Genomic DNA, 16,691 nt, shown 5'->3' on the forward strand with positions numbered 1-16,691 from the left:
GATACCAACAATCTCGATATTCAGCATATCCTACGACCACACAACAATACAGACCCTAGTATACCAGCTGCCAGCCACCTGCGGCAGCCTACAACAAGGCTCCGGTTAGAGGAAAATCAGGACGACAGGGTAAGGAGACTGGTCGACGCCAATGACCTCTCCAAACTGTCGGCCTCTATCCCACCTATTCCATCTCCGGTGGGCGGCAAAATATCCTGTTATTTACAACAGTAGTGGCACATAACTTTGGACCAATGGGTCCTAAACCTAATCCAATTCGGCCACTCCTTGGAATCTATAGAGATCCCTCCAACAACTCCTCCTCTGCCTCGCTTCCAAAAGCATCTGCATCTCTTAAAGATGGAAGTCACCAACAACCTACAGAAAGGGGCAATAGAACATGTTCCCCTCAAGCAGAGAGGGGAAGGGTTTCTACTCCCTGTTCTTCTTGATTCGAAAGAAGCAAAAAAATTGGAGACTGATCTTGGATTTGCAAAACTTAAACAAGTTCCTCAAAAAACAATTGTTCTGTATGATTTCTATTCAAGATATGCTTTACCTCCTGAACAGAAACGATTACATGGCGTCCCTCGACCTCCAGGATGCTTATTTTCATATACCTATACGCCAAAAGCACACAAAGTATCTAACGTTCGCAGTGGCCAACTGTCATTTCTCGTTCCACGTCTTACCTTTTGGACTAAAGTCTGCTCCCCGCATTTTCACAAACTGTTTAGCACCAGTCGCAGCATTTCCAAGACAACATCATCAAATTTTCCCATACCTGGATGACTGGCCTCTCACAGCCCCCAACTTCGAAGCAGCAAAAGCATCCACCAAGGCCTGTCTACAACGCTTCAAGAAATTTGGCGTCCCTTTAAATGTAGAAAAGTCGATTCCGCAACCATCCCGTCAACTGGTGTTTCTAGGAGCTATCCTGGACCCAGTGGAGAACAAGGCCTATCCTACTCTGGAGAGACAAAGGTTAATGTCCTTGGCAAAGAGGGTCCGAAAAAGAAGGGTTAATTTCCGTACGCCTTTTCAAATCTCTCCTGGGAATAATGTCTTCTTGTATCCCCCTCATAACTCATTGTCGTCTCGAGATGCGTCCTCTTCAGGAAGCTTTAAACTAGCAATGGTTGCCGATAGAGGGCTCATTGGACGACCTGATTCGAGTCACTCCTCTCATGATTGTGGCCTGGACTGGTGGACTCAACCTCACCAATTATCACAGGGTATGCCTTTCCTATAGCAGACTGCTCCTACTTGTGATTACAACGGATGCATCTCTAGAGGGCTGGGGAGCTTTTCTGCAAGACTTGCAGGTCAGCGGAAGATGGCCGCATTCCCACAGTGGTCTTCATATCAATCTTCTCTAGGTAAGAGCAGTTTACCTAGCGCTCCAAGCTTTCCTGCCAAAGATACAAAACACATTGATGCTAGTCAGGACGAACAACACCACAACAATACACTACCTCAACAAACAGGGAGGAACAAGGTCTCTCCTGCTCTCTCAGGAAGCTCAACTCGTATGGCGCTGGGCGATTCATCACAAAGTGCATATATCAGCGGAGTACGTCCCAGGAAAATAAAATGTAATTGCGGACTACTTAAGCAGACTAAAGACCACTTGTCACGAGTGGGAACTGGACCAGCACTCTCTAAACAACATTTTCTCCCAATGGGGCAAGCCAAACATAGATCTGTTCGCAACTCAAGAGAATGTGAAATGCCAGTACTACGCAAATTGGCGCCACCATCAGGGTCCATGGGGGAATGCCTTTTCAATAGTTTGATCCGGCGTATTTGCTTATGGTTCCCCCCCCATTCCTCTCATTCCGCGCACGCTAAAAAAGATAAAGGCGGAACCCTGCAAGATCATTCTGATAGCTTCAGCCTATCCTCGCCAGCACTGGTACACAGAACTTCACCTACTTTAAATCAACTCTCCGATCTACCTCATTTCATTTCTATCTCTCTTGACAATGAACCACAGACCAGTGTGCCATCCGAACCCCAGTTCTCTAAAATTGTCAGCCTGGCTCCTGAGTTCCGAGAATTTCAATACCTAAAGATCCCACAGGAGTGCAGACAGGTGCTGGCTAAAGCAAGAGCAGACAGCACTTACAGGACTTACTCGCTTAAATGGAAGGGATCCTGCACGTGGTGCACATCGTCTAAAGTCAATCCTCTCCATTCACCTCCTGAAGAAGTTTTACCCTATCTACTTCTCTTGGCTCGCTCAGGTTTGGCCCATGCATCGATTAAAGTTCATTTAGCTGCCATTTCCAGTTTCCACAGATCAGCTGATGCTCCATCTCTGTGGTCCTGCAGACTAGTAAAACAGTTTCTCAAGGGGCTTTTGAGGGTGTTCACTCCAGTAAAGGCACCTCCTCCTACATGGCAACTAAATACGGTGCTCAGTCAACTAATTAAACACCCATTTGAGCCTATTCACAAGACGGACATGGTTCCTATCCTAGAAAGTGGCTCTACTCCTAGCTCTCACATCAGCGAGGAGAGTTGTAGAACTTCAGGCGTTCACTACTCAAGAACCTTTCTTGCAATTTAAACAAGACAAAGTTATTCTACGAATGAACCCTAAATTCATCCCTAAGGTTCCTTCAGATTTCCATCTTAACGAACCAATTGTTCTGAAAGTATTCTTCCCAAATCCGCAGACAGCAGCGGAGCGTGCTCTGCACTCTAGATGTTAAAAGGTGCCTAAACTTTTATTTGGACAGGGCAAAGTCATTTTACAAGTCAAATCCACTCCTGATTGCGTACAGTGCACCTAGAGAAGGTTTCCCTATTACTAAACAGAGCATTTCCAGATGGATTTCAAGTGCAGTTGTATTCTGTCATCAACAAGTGGGCCATCCTCTGACGTCGAGACTCCGTGCCCACGCTACAAGGGCGATGTCCACATCAACAGCACTGTTCGCACACATTCACCAGGCATTACTTCTTGGATGCTGAGAATAAGCGAAATGCGGCAGTGGGGCAAGCGGTTCTCAGACATCTCTTTGAATAAGGTGAGCCTTCTTCTTTGGTTCCTTCCCACCATCCTGTACTGTCCCACATTTTCAGTAGTTCATGGCACAAAGTAATACTTTGGACGGTTTTGCTTAGGCATTTATAAGAGTATATTAATTTATTCAGATAAAGCTGTCATGCATGCCTTTGCTGTAGTGGTATATGGCACGAAAATGTGTTACTCACTGATAGCTACTCTGATTCAAGCATTTGAATCTATGGAAGTTCCAATACTGGAGTAAGAAACAAGTTACTTATCTGTAACTATAGTTCCCCAGTATTAGAATCTTTCATAGATTCACATGCGACCCGCCCACCTCCCCTGGAGAAGGCTCACTTACTTATCTCAGTTTTTTCTATCTATGTGCACTTGTGCTTAGAAAATCTGAGGGACTGGAGCTTCTCTCAGGAAGGTTCTACAGGGTAGTCTCTTCTGATTGGTTAAGTCTCAAGTTTGGTCCTTTTTTAGTAAAGGACAGTGATATGTTTCAAAAGATTTTAAGGCCTAGAGGCTTATGTTCATGACTATAGGACAATTATTTTTATAATACCGGGGACTCCCATCTCAACGACTGGGAAGGATACAAGCATGTGAATCTATGAAAGATTCCAATACTGGAGAACTATAACTACAGGTAAGTAACTTGTTTCTTCCCACACATTTAGTTCACTACCTTAAGGCATGAAGTCTCTTTGGGATTCAGTCTCGACATGCCATACCTGTCCCCATACATATGATGTTCTTAGTTACAATTTTGATGCACAGGCTTAAAAACGGCTGTATATATTTGTGAATCTGAAAGAAACACGTTAGTTAGATTCCTCACCTTAGAATATCCCCAGACGTCAGGATGGATCCGGAAAGATTTTTCGTCAGCAATACCCATTGCGCGTCGCTAGGCGTCGTCTGCGGCTCCGCGTCCTTCGTCGGCGTCGTGTGCCGGAATGACGTCGTCGGAGTACTTAGACGCCGCCCTCGCGCGCGGACGTCAGTTCTTCTTTTTTCCGCGCCAGACAGCGCCGATCCGGGAAGAGCTTACCCTTTTAGTCACTTTTTGACTAAACTTTTTGGACTCTTTTGTCTACTCTCGTCGACTCGATACTGGTGCCGGTAGGATGCCTGGTTTCAAAGCCTGTGACTCCTGTCACCGACTAATGTCGGTAACGGACCACCACCACCTGTGCCTTTACTGCCTTGGGGCCGACCACGATGCGGAGTCGTGCCTCGACTGCCGGGCCTTGACCTCGAAGGCTTGGCGGGAGCGGTCCCGCAAGCTTCTCGAGCTCCGGCACTCGGCTCCGCGCTGGTCACGGTCGAGGTCGAGGGACCGGTCGCGGAGCCGCAGCCATCATCACCGCTCGTCGGGTTCCAAGTCTTCGGGTAAGTCGAAGCATAGTAAGAAGTCCAAGAGACGACATCGCACTTCGGACTCCCCTCGCGCGACTTGGTCGAGGGTCAAGGTGGTACCACCCCCGCGGCTCCATCGGAGTCGCAGGAGCCGCGTCCGTCCCCATACCCGCCGGTCCCTGGGACTGATGCGACAACGGCAGAGATCAGTGCCTTCCTCTCGGCCATGAGGGGCCTGGCTCCGCCGTTGACGCCTGCCTGCACGCCTTCGGGCCCCGCGGGCTCGACTGGGAGGCCTAGCGAGCCGGCGGCTCCGGCGCCGTCGTCGACTTCGGTCCCGACGCCGCAGGTGCCCGCAGGATCCAGGCCTGGATCTCAGTCGGTGCCGGTCGACCTCACGACTCCTCCTCCGCTGTCGCCGACACTGGTGCCAACCCCCGGCGCTGTCTCCGGATGACGCCGTTCCCCAGTTCAGTCCCGGGCCCGACGCCGGTGCGGCGCCGCCCGGCACCGCATCCGATGCCGATGGGTGACCATTTCATCTTCCGCCCGGCTCCGATCATTCCACCTGTTTACCGGAATCGGATGACGGTGGCGACTGGGAGGGGTCTGATGACCCTCTGACCCGCCAGGGTCAGTTATCACAGGACTGGGCAGATGAGCTGGGGGATGCCAGTGGCCTTGATACCGCCCCTGACACTGGCTTCATCTCTCCTCCGACTGTGGCTTCGGAGGAAGGTGCTACCTTTTCTGTGGCGTTGCGTAAGGCGGCCGAAGCCCTTGGGCTGGAGCTCCCTACTGTGGGCGTGAAGACTAACCTCCTCACTGAAGTGCTCCAACCGTCAACAAGCTCCTCAGAGCCTCTGCTGCCGTTTAGTGAAGCACTGATGGACGTTCTGAAGGGCATCTGGTCCAAGCCCTCCACAGTACCTCCTGTTGACCAGAATGTGGCCCGGCGCCACCGCCCTGCACCGGGCGACCCCAGTTTCCTGTCCCAACACCCCACGCCTGAGAGCCTGGTTATCCAGGCCTCTACTTCCCAGACCTCCTTCCCGTCCGCTCCCCCGGATCGGGAATCCAAGAGACTGGAGCAGTTTGGTAAAAAGCTGTTCTCCTCACTTAGTTTAGGGCTGCGGTCTATTAACACCGCTTGTCTCTTGGACTCTCTGTGGGATACGGTGGAGAACGTGCCGCCCCTGTGTCCGGAGGAGGCCCGGACGCAGCTCGCCCAGGCTCTTGCCGAGGGGCGGGATACAGCGCGGTATGCTATCCAATGTGGTTTGGACACGACGGACTCGCTAGGCAGGGCAATGTCGTCTACAGTGGCGCTTCGTCGTCACGCCTGGCTGTGGTCCACAACTTTTTCCGGGGATGTCCAGAGCACCCTCATGGACATGTCCTTTGATGGCAGTCGCCTCTTTGGGGACAAAGCGGACAGTGCGCAGGAGGAAGTTGCGGTCCTCTTGGCCAAAGTGGCCGTCGAGCGCGTTCCTGGTCCAGAAGTAGGCTGTGGTTGTTATTCTCACTACTTTCTGGTTCCCAAGAAGGGCAAAGGGGGCCTACGCCCTATCTTGGACCTCAGGAGCATCAACGCCTTCCTCCGGAAGGAGTGGTTCAAGATGCTCACCTTAGCTCAGGTTCTGGCTGCCCTAGACCCTGGAGACTGGATGGTAGCGTTGGACTTGCAGGACGCTTATTTCCACATCCCCGTCCTGCCTGGCCCACCGGTGTTACCTGCGGTTCACGGTGGGTCAGGAGCATTTTCAGTTTACCGTGCTCCCCTTCGGCCTCACCAGTGCCCCTCGGGTGTTCACGAAAGTGATGGCGGTGGTCGCAGCTCATCTGCGCTGATCAGGGGTTCCAGTCTTCCCCTATCTCGACAACTGGTTGTTGAAGGCGGGCTCGCCCCAGCAAGTCGTCTCCCACCTCCAGACTATGGCCGACCTCCTGCATTTGCTGGGGTTCTCCATCAATGTGCCGAAGTTGCATCTGAGTCCCTCCCAAATTATCGGGGCAGTTCTGGACTCGGCGCAGTTCCGAGCTTATCCTCCAGAACAGCGAGTCTGGGATATTCAGGCTCTGCTTCCCATCTTTCGGCCTCTATCCCGGGTTTCGGTCAGGTTGGTGCTGCGGCTTCTGGGGCTGATGGCCTCCTGCATCCTGTTAGTGCATCACGCCAGGTGGCGAATGCGGGCTCTGCAGTGGGACCTGAAGTTTCAGTGGACCCAGTATCGGGGCAACCTATCCGACCATGTCTTGATCTCAGAGGGCACTGCAAGACAGTTGCAGTGGTGGCTCACGGACCGTGATTGGGTCAGTGGCAGATCCCTCTCCCTACCCCAACCGGAGCACCTAGTAGTGACAGATGCGTCCCTCCTGGGATGGGGGGGCCACATGGGGGAGGCGGAGATCAGAGGACTCTGGTCTCCGGCGGAGTCTCTGCTTCATATCAGCCTTTTGGAGCTGAGAGCGATCTGACTTGCACTGAAGGCATTCCTTCCCGTTGTCCGGGGAAGTGTAGTGCAGGTGTTCACGGACAACACCACTGCCATGTGGTATTGCAACAAACAGGGCGGGGTGGGGTCGTGGACCCTTTGTCAGGAGGCTCTGTGCCTCTGGACATGGCTGGAACATCAGGGCATCACCCTGGTGGTTAGACATCTGGCGGGCCGTCTGAACCCCAGAGCAGACGAACTCAGCCTCCGGTGCATGATGGATCACGAATGGCGTCTCAACTCGGACGTGGCGCAAGGCATCTTTCGGCAGTGGGGAGAGCCTTGGTTAGATCTATTCGCCACCGAAGAGAACGCGCAATGTCAGCAGTTCTGCGCGTTGGAGTTTCCAAGGCGGCACTCGCTCGGGGACGCCTTTCGTCACGAGTGGAGTTGCGGTCTGTTGTACGCCTTTCCGCCTATACCACTTCTGCCCAGAGTGCTGAAGAAGATCAGGCGCGACCGGGCCAAGTCATCTTGGTGGCTCTGGATTGGGCACGAAGGTACTGGTATCCCGAGCTACTTAGTCTGTCGATCGATCCCCCAATACGACTGCCTCTTCGGGAGGACCTTCTGTCGCAGCAGCAGGGGACGGTCCTCCACCCGAACCTGTCCAGTTTCCACCTCCATGCGTGGAGATTGAGCGGCGACAGTTGATGCCATTTGACTTGCCTCCTGAAGTCTGCGATGTGATTCTGGCAGCCAGGCGTCCCTCCACAAAATCGGTATACGCCTGCAGGTGGAACAAATTTGTGGCATGGTGTACAGCAAAGGCTGTGGATCCCCTTTCCGCCCCTCTTTCTGAGGTTCCCCTCTTTCTTCTTTCCATGGCCCAGCAGGGCTCTGCTCTGGGCACTCTTAAAGGTTATCTTTCAGCTATCTCTGCTTTCTTACGGCTTCCTGATCAGCCTTCTCTTTTCAAATCCCCTGTTGTTTCTCGCTTCTTCAAGGGCATTACTCACATGTTGCCTCCTGTCCCTTTCGTAATGCCTCAGTGGGATTTGAACCTGGTATTGACATATCTGATGTGCGCTCTCTTTGAGCCACTTCATAATTGCCCCTTTCGTCTTCTCACTCTTAAGACTGCTTTCCTGGTTGCCATCACCTCTGCTAGAAGGGTGAGTGAGCTCCAGGCTCTATCTTCTAAGCCTCCTTTTCTTTCTGTCCATCCAGACAAAGTTGTTCTCCGGACTCGTCCTTCCTTTCTTTCTAAGGTGGTGACTGCCTTCCACATCGGGCAGTCTGTCACGTTGCCCACCTTCTTTCCACCTCCGCATCCTTCGAAAGAGGAAGAGAGGCTCCACCGTCTGGACCCAAAATGGGTGCTGTCCTTTTATTTGGACAGCACCAAGCTGTTCCGGGTGGATGACCAGCTCTTTGTGGGCTACGTGGGCGCTAAGAAAGGGAGGGCGGTACACAAGCGAACCATCTCTCGGTGGGTCGTATTGTGTATCAAAGCTTGTTATTCCTTGGCTAAAAAGGAACCTCCTGTAGGGCTGAGGGCCCATTCCATTCGGGCCACGGCGGCGACAACTGCCCTGGGTCAGGGAGTCCCCTTGCAGGACATCTGTCAGGCAGCAACGTGGGCCTCGCTGCACACGTTTGCCAAGCATTATTGCCTGGACAGCCAAGTCCGGAGAGACGGCTTCTTTGGCCGTTCTGTTCTCCAGGACTTTCTGGTGTGATCTTGGTTCGCAGACCCACCACCGGGGTTGGTATTGCTGGGGTATCTATTCTAAGGTGAGGAATCTAACTAACGTGTTTCTTTCAGATGAACAAGTTACTTACCTTCGGTAGCGATGTATCTGTATGAAACATTAGTTAGTTAGATTCCTCACCGACCCACCCATCCTCCCCGTTCTGCGAACCGATATCTAGGGTTGAGGTTATCCCTTTCAGGGCCCGAGAATTTTTTGGCACTAGTGTCGGTCTCTTGCGTGGCTCTGCGCTCCTGGTGCAGAAAGCTATGTACAAGAACTGATGTCCGCGCACGAGGGCGGCGTCTAAGTACTCCGACTTCATTCCGGCACATGACACGGACGCGGAGCCGCAGACGACGCCTAGCGACGCGCAAAGGGTATTGCTAACGAAAAATCTTTCCAGATCCAGCCTGACGCCTGGGGATATTCTAAGGTGAGGAATCTAACTAACTAATGTTTCTTACAGATACATCGTTACCGAAGGTAAGTAACTTGTTCTTTAGTACATGAACACTCTTAAGGTAATGGATACAGTTCATTCTAATAAAAGCACATTTTTTTCAATTGGGTATTATTTAGGTATGCATTTGTTTAGTTGAATACTTCCATGACATTTTACCACAGATGGACTGGAACTAAGCCCAATCCCTTATCCATATAGTTGCAGACCTTGTGACTAACATGTTTTCACCTGACTAGTGATGCGGTTGCACAAAGAATGTCATGGTACTATTGACTTGCATCAGCACACTTGTCTTTCTGTCTGTGTTTAAAAAGCCTTTGAATGTGTCTATAAACTTTTCCTGAGGCAAGCATGTATTCCTGAATCAGACTGCATGACCCTGTGTGTTGTAATTGTACAGCTCTTCAATCCCCTGTGGCACAGCACCCAGGTTAATGTGCTGCATGGCTAAACACCTATAGAGTCCCAAATGAATGACCTATTGGCTAAACGAATGCTTGTTACTATTATGCTTATACTATTGTTCCAGTGTGTGAATCTGAAAGATGCAGTGCTGGAGAAGAAATTTACTTATTAGTAATTACAGCTCTACAATCTCTGTATCTTATAGATTCACATGACCATCTCACCTCCCTGGTGATGAGGCTTGCACTGCACATATTATTGGCTGGCTGTGGAGATCTGATCAGCTCTCTTTCTTTCAGGAGTTGGAGCTGTTCACCTCATTCGCCAGAATTCAGGTCACGTAATGAGGTCAGTAGTCTACCTTTGGTCTATGGCTATTGAGAGTGTTACCCAAACGTATAAGGACACAGTTGTGTCATAGACTCACATAATGTTTCCAGTCTACTGGCTGGGAATCCCCTGTCAATGAAAATACATCAAAGTTGGAGAACTCTAGTTATAGGTAAGTATCTTTTCTTCAAATTAGAAGACTGTTCCACTGGCTAGCTCAGTAAAGTTGTGGGGAAGATTTTGAATGTGCCATTTAAATTGGAAGAAACTGAAATTATTCTGCCTCTATTAGATGCAGAGTCAGCTACTGGAGACCTTTGTCCTCCTAATACTCAAAAGAAACCTGCAGTGCCCAAACTAAGACCCTATGCTTGGGGCCCACTTCACTGGAGCGCCAATATTTTAACTAGCTGCGAAAAAAGAGTGTAGGAACCCCATCAATGTCAAAACATGGACTTGGTTCCAAAAGAAGTCTGAACCCAATATAGACAGAATTTGAAAGGAGGAGCGAAGTTTTGGGAAATCATTGCATCAGCGAGATGAGCAGCTAGCTTTGAAATTCAAATTGAGGATTCAGGACAGGAGCATGACTAGGAAAAATATAAAATGGATTTTCAAACACAAAGTAAAGCAAGCTTAATGCAAACACTCTGTATTCCACAGAAGCACCTCCTACATGACTTTTAGCTCAACTGGGAAAACCACTACATCCAGGTTCATGGGCTACCCACCCGTCTGACACCTGAGGTCTTAATTTGGGTGCCTTTTGTGTTCATGGCCATTCTAATTGAAGTGTAACATTCTAGCACGTGACGTGGAAACGATTTGCCACTATGTAGGTTATTTAAAGTAAAGGAACTTGCAGTTGGCTTTCAGAATTATTACGCATATTGGGGAGAAGGGCAGGGTGTACAGCTTTGTGACATCTGCATGCCACCCTGTAAAGCTATAAGTGACTAGTATTCTTGTTGTCTGAAACTAAAATGGTGGCAAGGTGCAAAGGAAAGAGTCTGAAAAGAAACTAGGAGTCAATGAAACAGTCCTTTTGTGTAAGGATTAGAACATGTTATGTTTTCCAGACAATTCCCAAATGAAGACCATTAATATTTTAATAATCAGTGAATCCTTAAAATGCACTATATTTACAGCTGGCTTAGTAACTCCTGTCCTTCATGCACATGGACTACCCTATACCCCTTGATTCCTCAACATATTTAATATAACTTCCATTATTGAGTGGAAAAATAACTGAGGTGACAGAAGTTGAATATGTTGTAGAGTGGTAGTGCCTTTTAAGTTGGACAGCCATTTTAACCAGGCTTCTACCAGTTAAGTACCTAGATTTTATAATGCTGTAGAACAAGCGTTCCAGTACTTTCTTTGAGAGGACCTCACGTTCACAATTCGAAGGAAAGACCTATGAATATACAATTATAGACCTATGAATACACAATTTTTTTTTTAAGATGCCATTTTCTATGTTTAAGATATGTTCCACTATGTAGTCTGGTAAACAGAATATATAAATCTGGGGGAGAAAGTAATTTATTCCCAAGTGTACTTCTCAGTTGTATTATCTTTCCTACTGTTATTTGCATGTAGTTTTAGCTTGCTACCAGGTTTTACGAACTTTATACAATCAAGCATAGAACATCAAGTTTTTTCGATGGGTGTATTGTTCTGAGGATGATACAATCAAAAAAGGGAAAAAAGAAGAGGCTGTGATCCAAACGGCTTCCAGCTAGTCATATATAATCAAAGGAGAATGGATCACTTGTTGCTGGCACCAGGGTTCAGGTGGCTGTATCCGATATAGGTAAAAAACCCTCAATCACGTAAAATTATGTGTGGGCGGTATATCTTGGTTCTCCGCCTTTAGATACGTGATAGCATCATCATTGGGTTTATTCCATGCATCCTCCAACCCGGAGGGAACCACTGAGTCTTCCAGTAGTGATCAGGGAAAAAAATGATAAAATAAAAAAGTGAGGAGTGCTCAAGTGAAGTGAGTAGTTAAAATGAAGTATTCCTCATGCTGCCTATAAAAAAGTCTTTATTCTGATAGGTGCCGGGGAAGCGTTAAAAAGATCAAGTTGCAGGTAGGACGTGTTATGAATCCTCTGCGATATTAAACGTAGTGAACGGTCGACATGTTTCAGCTCTTGTAATGCCCGGAGGAGGGTCAGGGAGCTTTCTTCAGGACCTCGAGTGCATAAGGTGAATTGAATTTTTTTTTCCCAATTTCATGTAGAAGTTCCAATACCAATTCAGATGGACTTCGTCAGGGGTAATACCTGATGTTTTCCACAGTACGAGCTCCGTACGTAGATATAGGCAGCGTTAATACGCATTTGTCAGCTACGACTTGTGCTGACTCTGGTTTCCTGTACGTTTGCCAAGCATTATTGCCTGGACAGCCAAGTCCGGAGAGACGGCTTCTTTGGCCGTTCTGTTCTCCAGGACTTTCTGGTGTGATCTTGGTTCGCAGACCCACCACCGGGGTTGGTATTGCTGGGGTATCTATTCTAAGGTGAGGAATCTAACTAACGTGTTTCTTTCAGATGAACAAGTTACTTACCTTCGGTAGCGATGTATCTGTATGAAACATTAGTTAGTTAGATTCCTCACCGACCCACCCATCCTCCCCGTTCTGCGAACCGATATCTAGGAAAACATCAGGTATTACCCCTGACGAAGTCCATCTGAATTGGTATTGGAACTTCTACATGAAATTGGGAAAAAAAAATTCAATTCACCTTATGCACTCGAGGTCCTGAAGAAAGCTCCCTGACCCTCCTCCGGGCATTACAAGAGCTGAAACATGTCGACCGTTCACTACGTTTAATATCGCAGAGGATTCATAACACGTCCTACCTGCAACTTGATCTTTTTAACGCTTCCCCGGCACCTATCAGAATAAAGACTTCTTTATAGGCAGCATGAGGAATACTTCATTTTAACTACTCACTTCACTTGAGCACTCCTCACTTTTTTATTTTATCATTTTTTTCCCTGATCACTACTGGAAGACTCAGTGGTTCCCTCCGGGTTGGAGGATGCATGGAATAAACCCAATGATGATGCTATCACGTATCTAAAGGCGGAGAACCAAGATATACCGCCCACACATAATTTTACGTGATTGAGGGTTTTTTACTTATATCGGATACAGCCACCTGAACCCTGGTGCCAGCAACAAGTGATCCATTCTCCTTTGATTATATTTGTTCTGAGGATGTACATTTAAGGTTGCGGGAACATCCGGATGCCAAGCCTCCTCACCCCCCTCCAGCACCCCGGGGTGTCGTAGGACAGTGATTCTCAACGTTTTGACTTCTCTGGGCTAAGCATAGAACAACAAGTGTTTTCAATGGGTGTGTTGGAAAAGCTCATTTAAGGTTGCTATAATTTTCCCCCCTCCCCCACAGTGTCATAAGACAATGGTTCTCAACCTTTTGACTTCTCCGGCTTCTTTATTTTATACACTTTATTAATCTGTTAATATTATTTAATTTTCTAGGAAGTCACGGATCCCCTGAGGAGGCTTTGCGGGCTTCCAGGGGTCCCCGGAATCCAAGTTGGGAAACACTGTCATAGGATGTTAAATATCTGGGGCCTTTTGTACTTAAGTGTCTACCTTTTTATGGATAATATGTTGACTCAAAAGGACACAACTTCAGAATATTTGTAGATCTTTTTCCTCTTATTAATGTATTTCTTTGTTCCTTTTAGTCGTTCACCATCGGGAAGTCCTGCAAGAGATGACTGAAATTGTGTGTTACCACAACTTTGGAAGAAAGTTCTTTTGTTTACATAAATATGAGGGATTTTTGTGATGTCTGTTTTTGACATTCATGGGCCTGAAAGGTATTTTCTGCCCTCTAACCATTGGGTTGTTTGAATATATTAAGATGCTTTGTAAAATAATTAGCAAGTTGCATATTTTGTGATGTTTTGCCATCTAAATGTGGGATTTTGTATCTGGACATTAAAATGTGCACTTCCACTTAACTCTAGTGATCTTTTATAATAAATTCAAGCTTTGCGAAACGTGTCATTCCTTTCACTTTCCTTGCATACATTTGTGGACCTTTTCTATATTGCTTATGTGACAGTTATTCAGATTCTCTGTAGAACTGCATCATAACAGGAACAGTCCAGACCACAAACTGCTTTTATGACCATAAAGGCATGACATTAGGGCTACTGTGTTCACTTATCCAACCACACACTTTGTCTTCCATCTGCTCCCTATGCCCCACATACTAGTTATTTTGCATCATCTCTAGATTAATTTACTATACAACATTATGTGTAGTGGCTGGGCTTGTATTAGTATCTTGTGTGTATTAGTCAAGGTTTTTGAGAGTAGGAAGAGCCAGTATGAAGTTGACCTGAAGCTCACAAAAATAAAGTTATAGCCACTGATGTTTTTTTTCCATGTGGTTTGAAAGCACTTTAACGGGGAGGGAGCCTGAACTGTCCAGGAAAGAATAAGAGTTATTAATTTCTGCCTGGTTCCACAAGAGACAAGCCAAAGATTCTTAAGATTTCAGTGGCAACAAACTATTTTTGTTATGGCACAACCTGAGTCTTTGTACACACCTCGAAGCAGGCAATTTATAATTGTTACCAAATGTGTTATCTTTCTATGCCCCCTTCAATGTTGTCTAGACAAATTGACCTGTGCGAAGACTAACGCTTGTGTAATTCCATGGTCCTCTGTAAGACTACCAAGCTTTTACTGTTTCTCATGTGAAAAATCTAAAAATAAAAAAATCTTGCATTTTATGGAGTGGAATAGAACACAGGTTTCAGCATTGCCAATGAATCCTCAAACTTTAAAGATACATAGTCAGAATATGGTTAACAGATTTTAGAATCGGACTGAGCAGTACCGATAGAGTCAGGCTGTTTACCCACGGTGAGAAATACTGACTACTACAGTAAACGGCTAAACCATATATTTAGTTATTTGAAATAGCTGGTAGCATAATGTCTAGCATGTGATTCTAAGTTTAAGCTTCAAAACTATTGTTAAAGGTTAGTTCCTAGTGTCTTTTGCATTGATGGATATTTCTTGGCAACAAATATTGTTTCCACATGTTTGCAAGGACCCAGCACAACTTCTTATTTGTTTAGTAAATGTTGACAACTTGTAAGTAGAGAGGCTCAGATTTATGCAGGTAAATGTTGTAAAATAAGAGCAATACTTAAAAAATTCATGCACAAGCTATAACATTGTTGTTAGAAAAAACATGTTGAAACTGAAAATCTGCAAGTAGATAGGCAGCGATGATGGTAAGGGGAAAAAGAGCCCTGCTTCCTTAAGGAGCCAGCAGACTCCATATCCCATCAAGCCCTGCACTGGCAATTGCTTCACAGGCTCTTTTTTTTCCTAGCTTTTGTAAGAAGCATCCCAAACGCGTTCTGTTTTTTGTCTCCAGATTTTACGTTTTTGCTTTTATTTTGTTTTTTACTTTGCTTTTTAGATCTTTCTAACTTTTCATTACCTTTTACCAGATTCACTTCAAATAAAATTGTTGTGCGAATATTCCTGTTTCTCCTATATTCGCATGCCTTCACTCTTTGTGAAGTGCCCTATGTGTAACAGAAAGCAGGCCACTAATGACCAACACTAAGTTTGCTTGTGATTACTCATATTGTGTTAATTTCTGATATTCGTGAAGGTGCACATACATCAAACAAGTTGGCCAAAACCACTAGGCCCTATTATTAGGTTGTTATGACCCTCGATCCTAGTGCACCTGCTTCACTAATGGTACCTACGACCCTGAGAAGCAGGCGGTCTCCTCTACCTCTTTCACCCTGTTCCCTTATGCCTGAGTATTACTCCAATCTTGAAATACTGTTACACCTGTTCTCCAGTATTGGGATATCTTTCATAGATTCACATGCTTGAATATTCCCCGTCGTCGGAGTGGGAGTCCCACGGTACATAACATAGTAATGTAGTATTAACATAAGCCAATATAGGCATAAAAGAAAGTAAAACCATATCGTTTTTATGGATAGACAACTTGTCAATTCTATAACATATTACTGTCATTATGTTTTAGTCCAAATTCCAGCCAATCAGGCATCCGCACCCTCTTAGAATGTTCTCCACAGAGGTTCAGGCCCTCAGATTTTCTACCACACGTCGTGTGAAGGGAGTTTCCCTGAGCTAAGCTCAGTTTTCTTCTCATTTCTTCTCCGAAAGTTAGCTTTATGATGTTTACTACCAAGAAATCCCTCTTCAGACCTTGTAGAAACTGTGGTAAACAGAGACTTCATTCTGAAGACCCTCATAAAAAATGCATCTATTGCCTATATCCTGAACATCAAGTAAAGGATTGTAAGATATGTAGGACCTTCTCTCAGAAGACTCTAAAGGACAGAGAAGGGCGTCTCCTTCTGTGGCTACAGAAGTTGAAGACTTCAGAGAACCCTCTCTCAGATGTGGAGAGTATGTCATCAATCAAAACATCTTCATCCTTGAAAAGGACCAGTGACTATCAAAAGGTTTCTCCAAAACCTAAAGTGGTGAAGAAACATCATGTGGATAAGCCCACTATTCAACTTTCAACGTCAAAAAGGGATGATTTCTTCACCTCTGAGCCTTTCTGCACCTTTTACGCCCCCGAGATCTGATTCTCAGGCGTCAAAGACTCCATCTGCGCAGTTTTTACCTCAAAAACTGCCTATCTCGTCGACGAGCTCATCATTGCACCCTCCGTCGAAGAGAGCTGCTGTCGTCGCGTCTACGTCGACGACTTCTGTGTCTATGAAGCCAGCTATGATCCTGTCGTCGGCATCTTTACCGTCGACGTTGGTATTTGTTAAGGTGAGGCATATTTCGTCTACAATGCCTTTGACTTCGTCGACGACGGCAAGCAAACATAGGAAAAACCATT

The 16,691-nt window shown here is 46.7% G+C and overlaps 1 protein-coding gene across 4 annotated transcripts in view; it reads left to right on the forward strand.

Annotated features, from left to right (window-relative positions):
* Positions 1-13,824, forward strand: part of LOC146821379 (serine/arginine-rich splicing factor 7-like) — a 278,625-nt gene extending 264,801 nt beyond the window's left edge. For all 4 annotated transcript variants that reach the window (XM_085612317.1, XM_085612319.1, XM_085612318.1 and 1 more), the window contains exon 8: positions 13,507-13,824. In XM_085612317.1, the coding sequence (XP_085468443.1) occupies positions 13,507-13,543 (37 nt within the window). In that variant the 3' untranslated portion in view covers positions 13,544-13,824. The remainder of the gene's footprint in view (positions 1-13,506) is intronic.
* The last annotated feature ends 2,867 nt before the right edge of the window (positions 13,825-16,691 follow it).

The sequence above is a fragment of the Triturus cristatus genome, chromosome 6, assembly GCF_964204655.1.
Source record: "Triturus cristatus chromosome 6, aTriCri1.1, whole genome shotgun sequence".
NCBI lineage: Eukaryota > Metazoa > Chordata > Amphibia > Caudata > Salamandridae > Triturus > Triturus cristatus.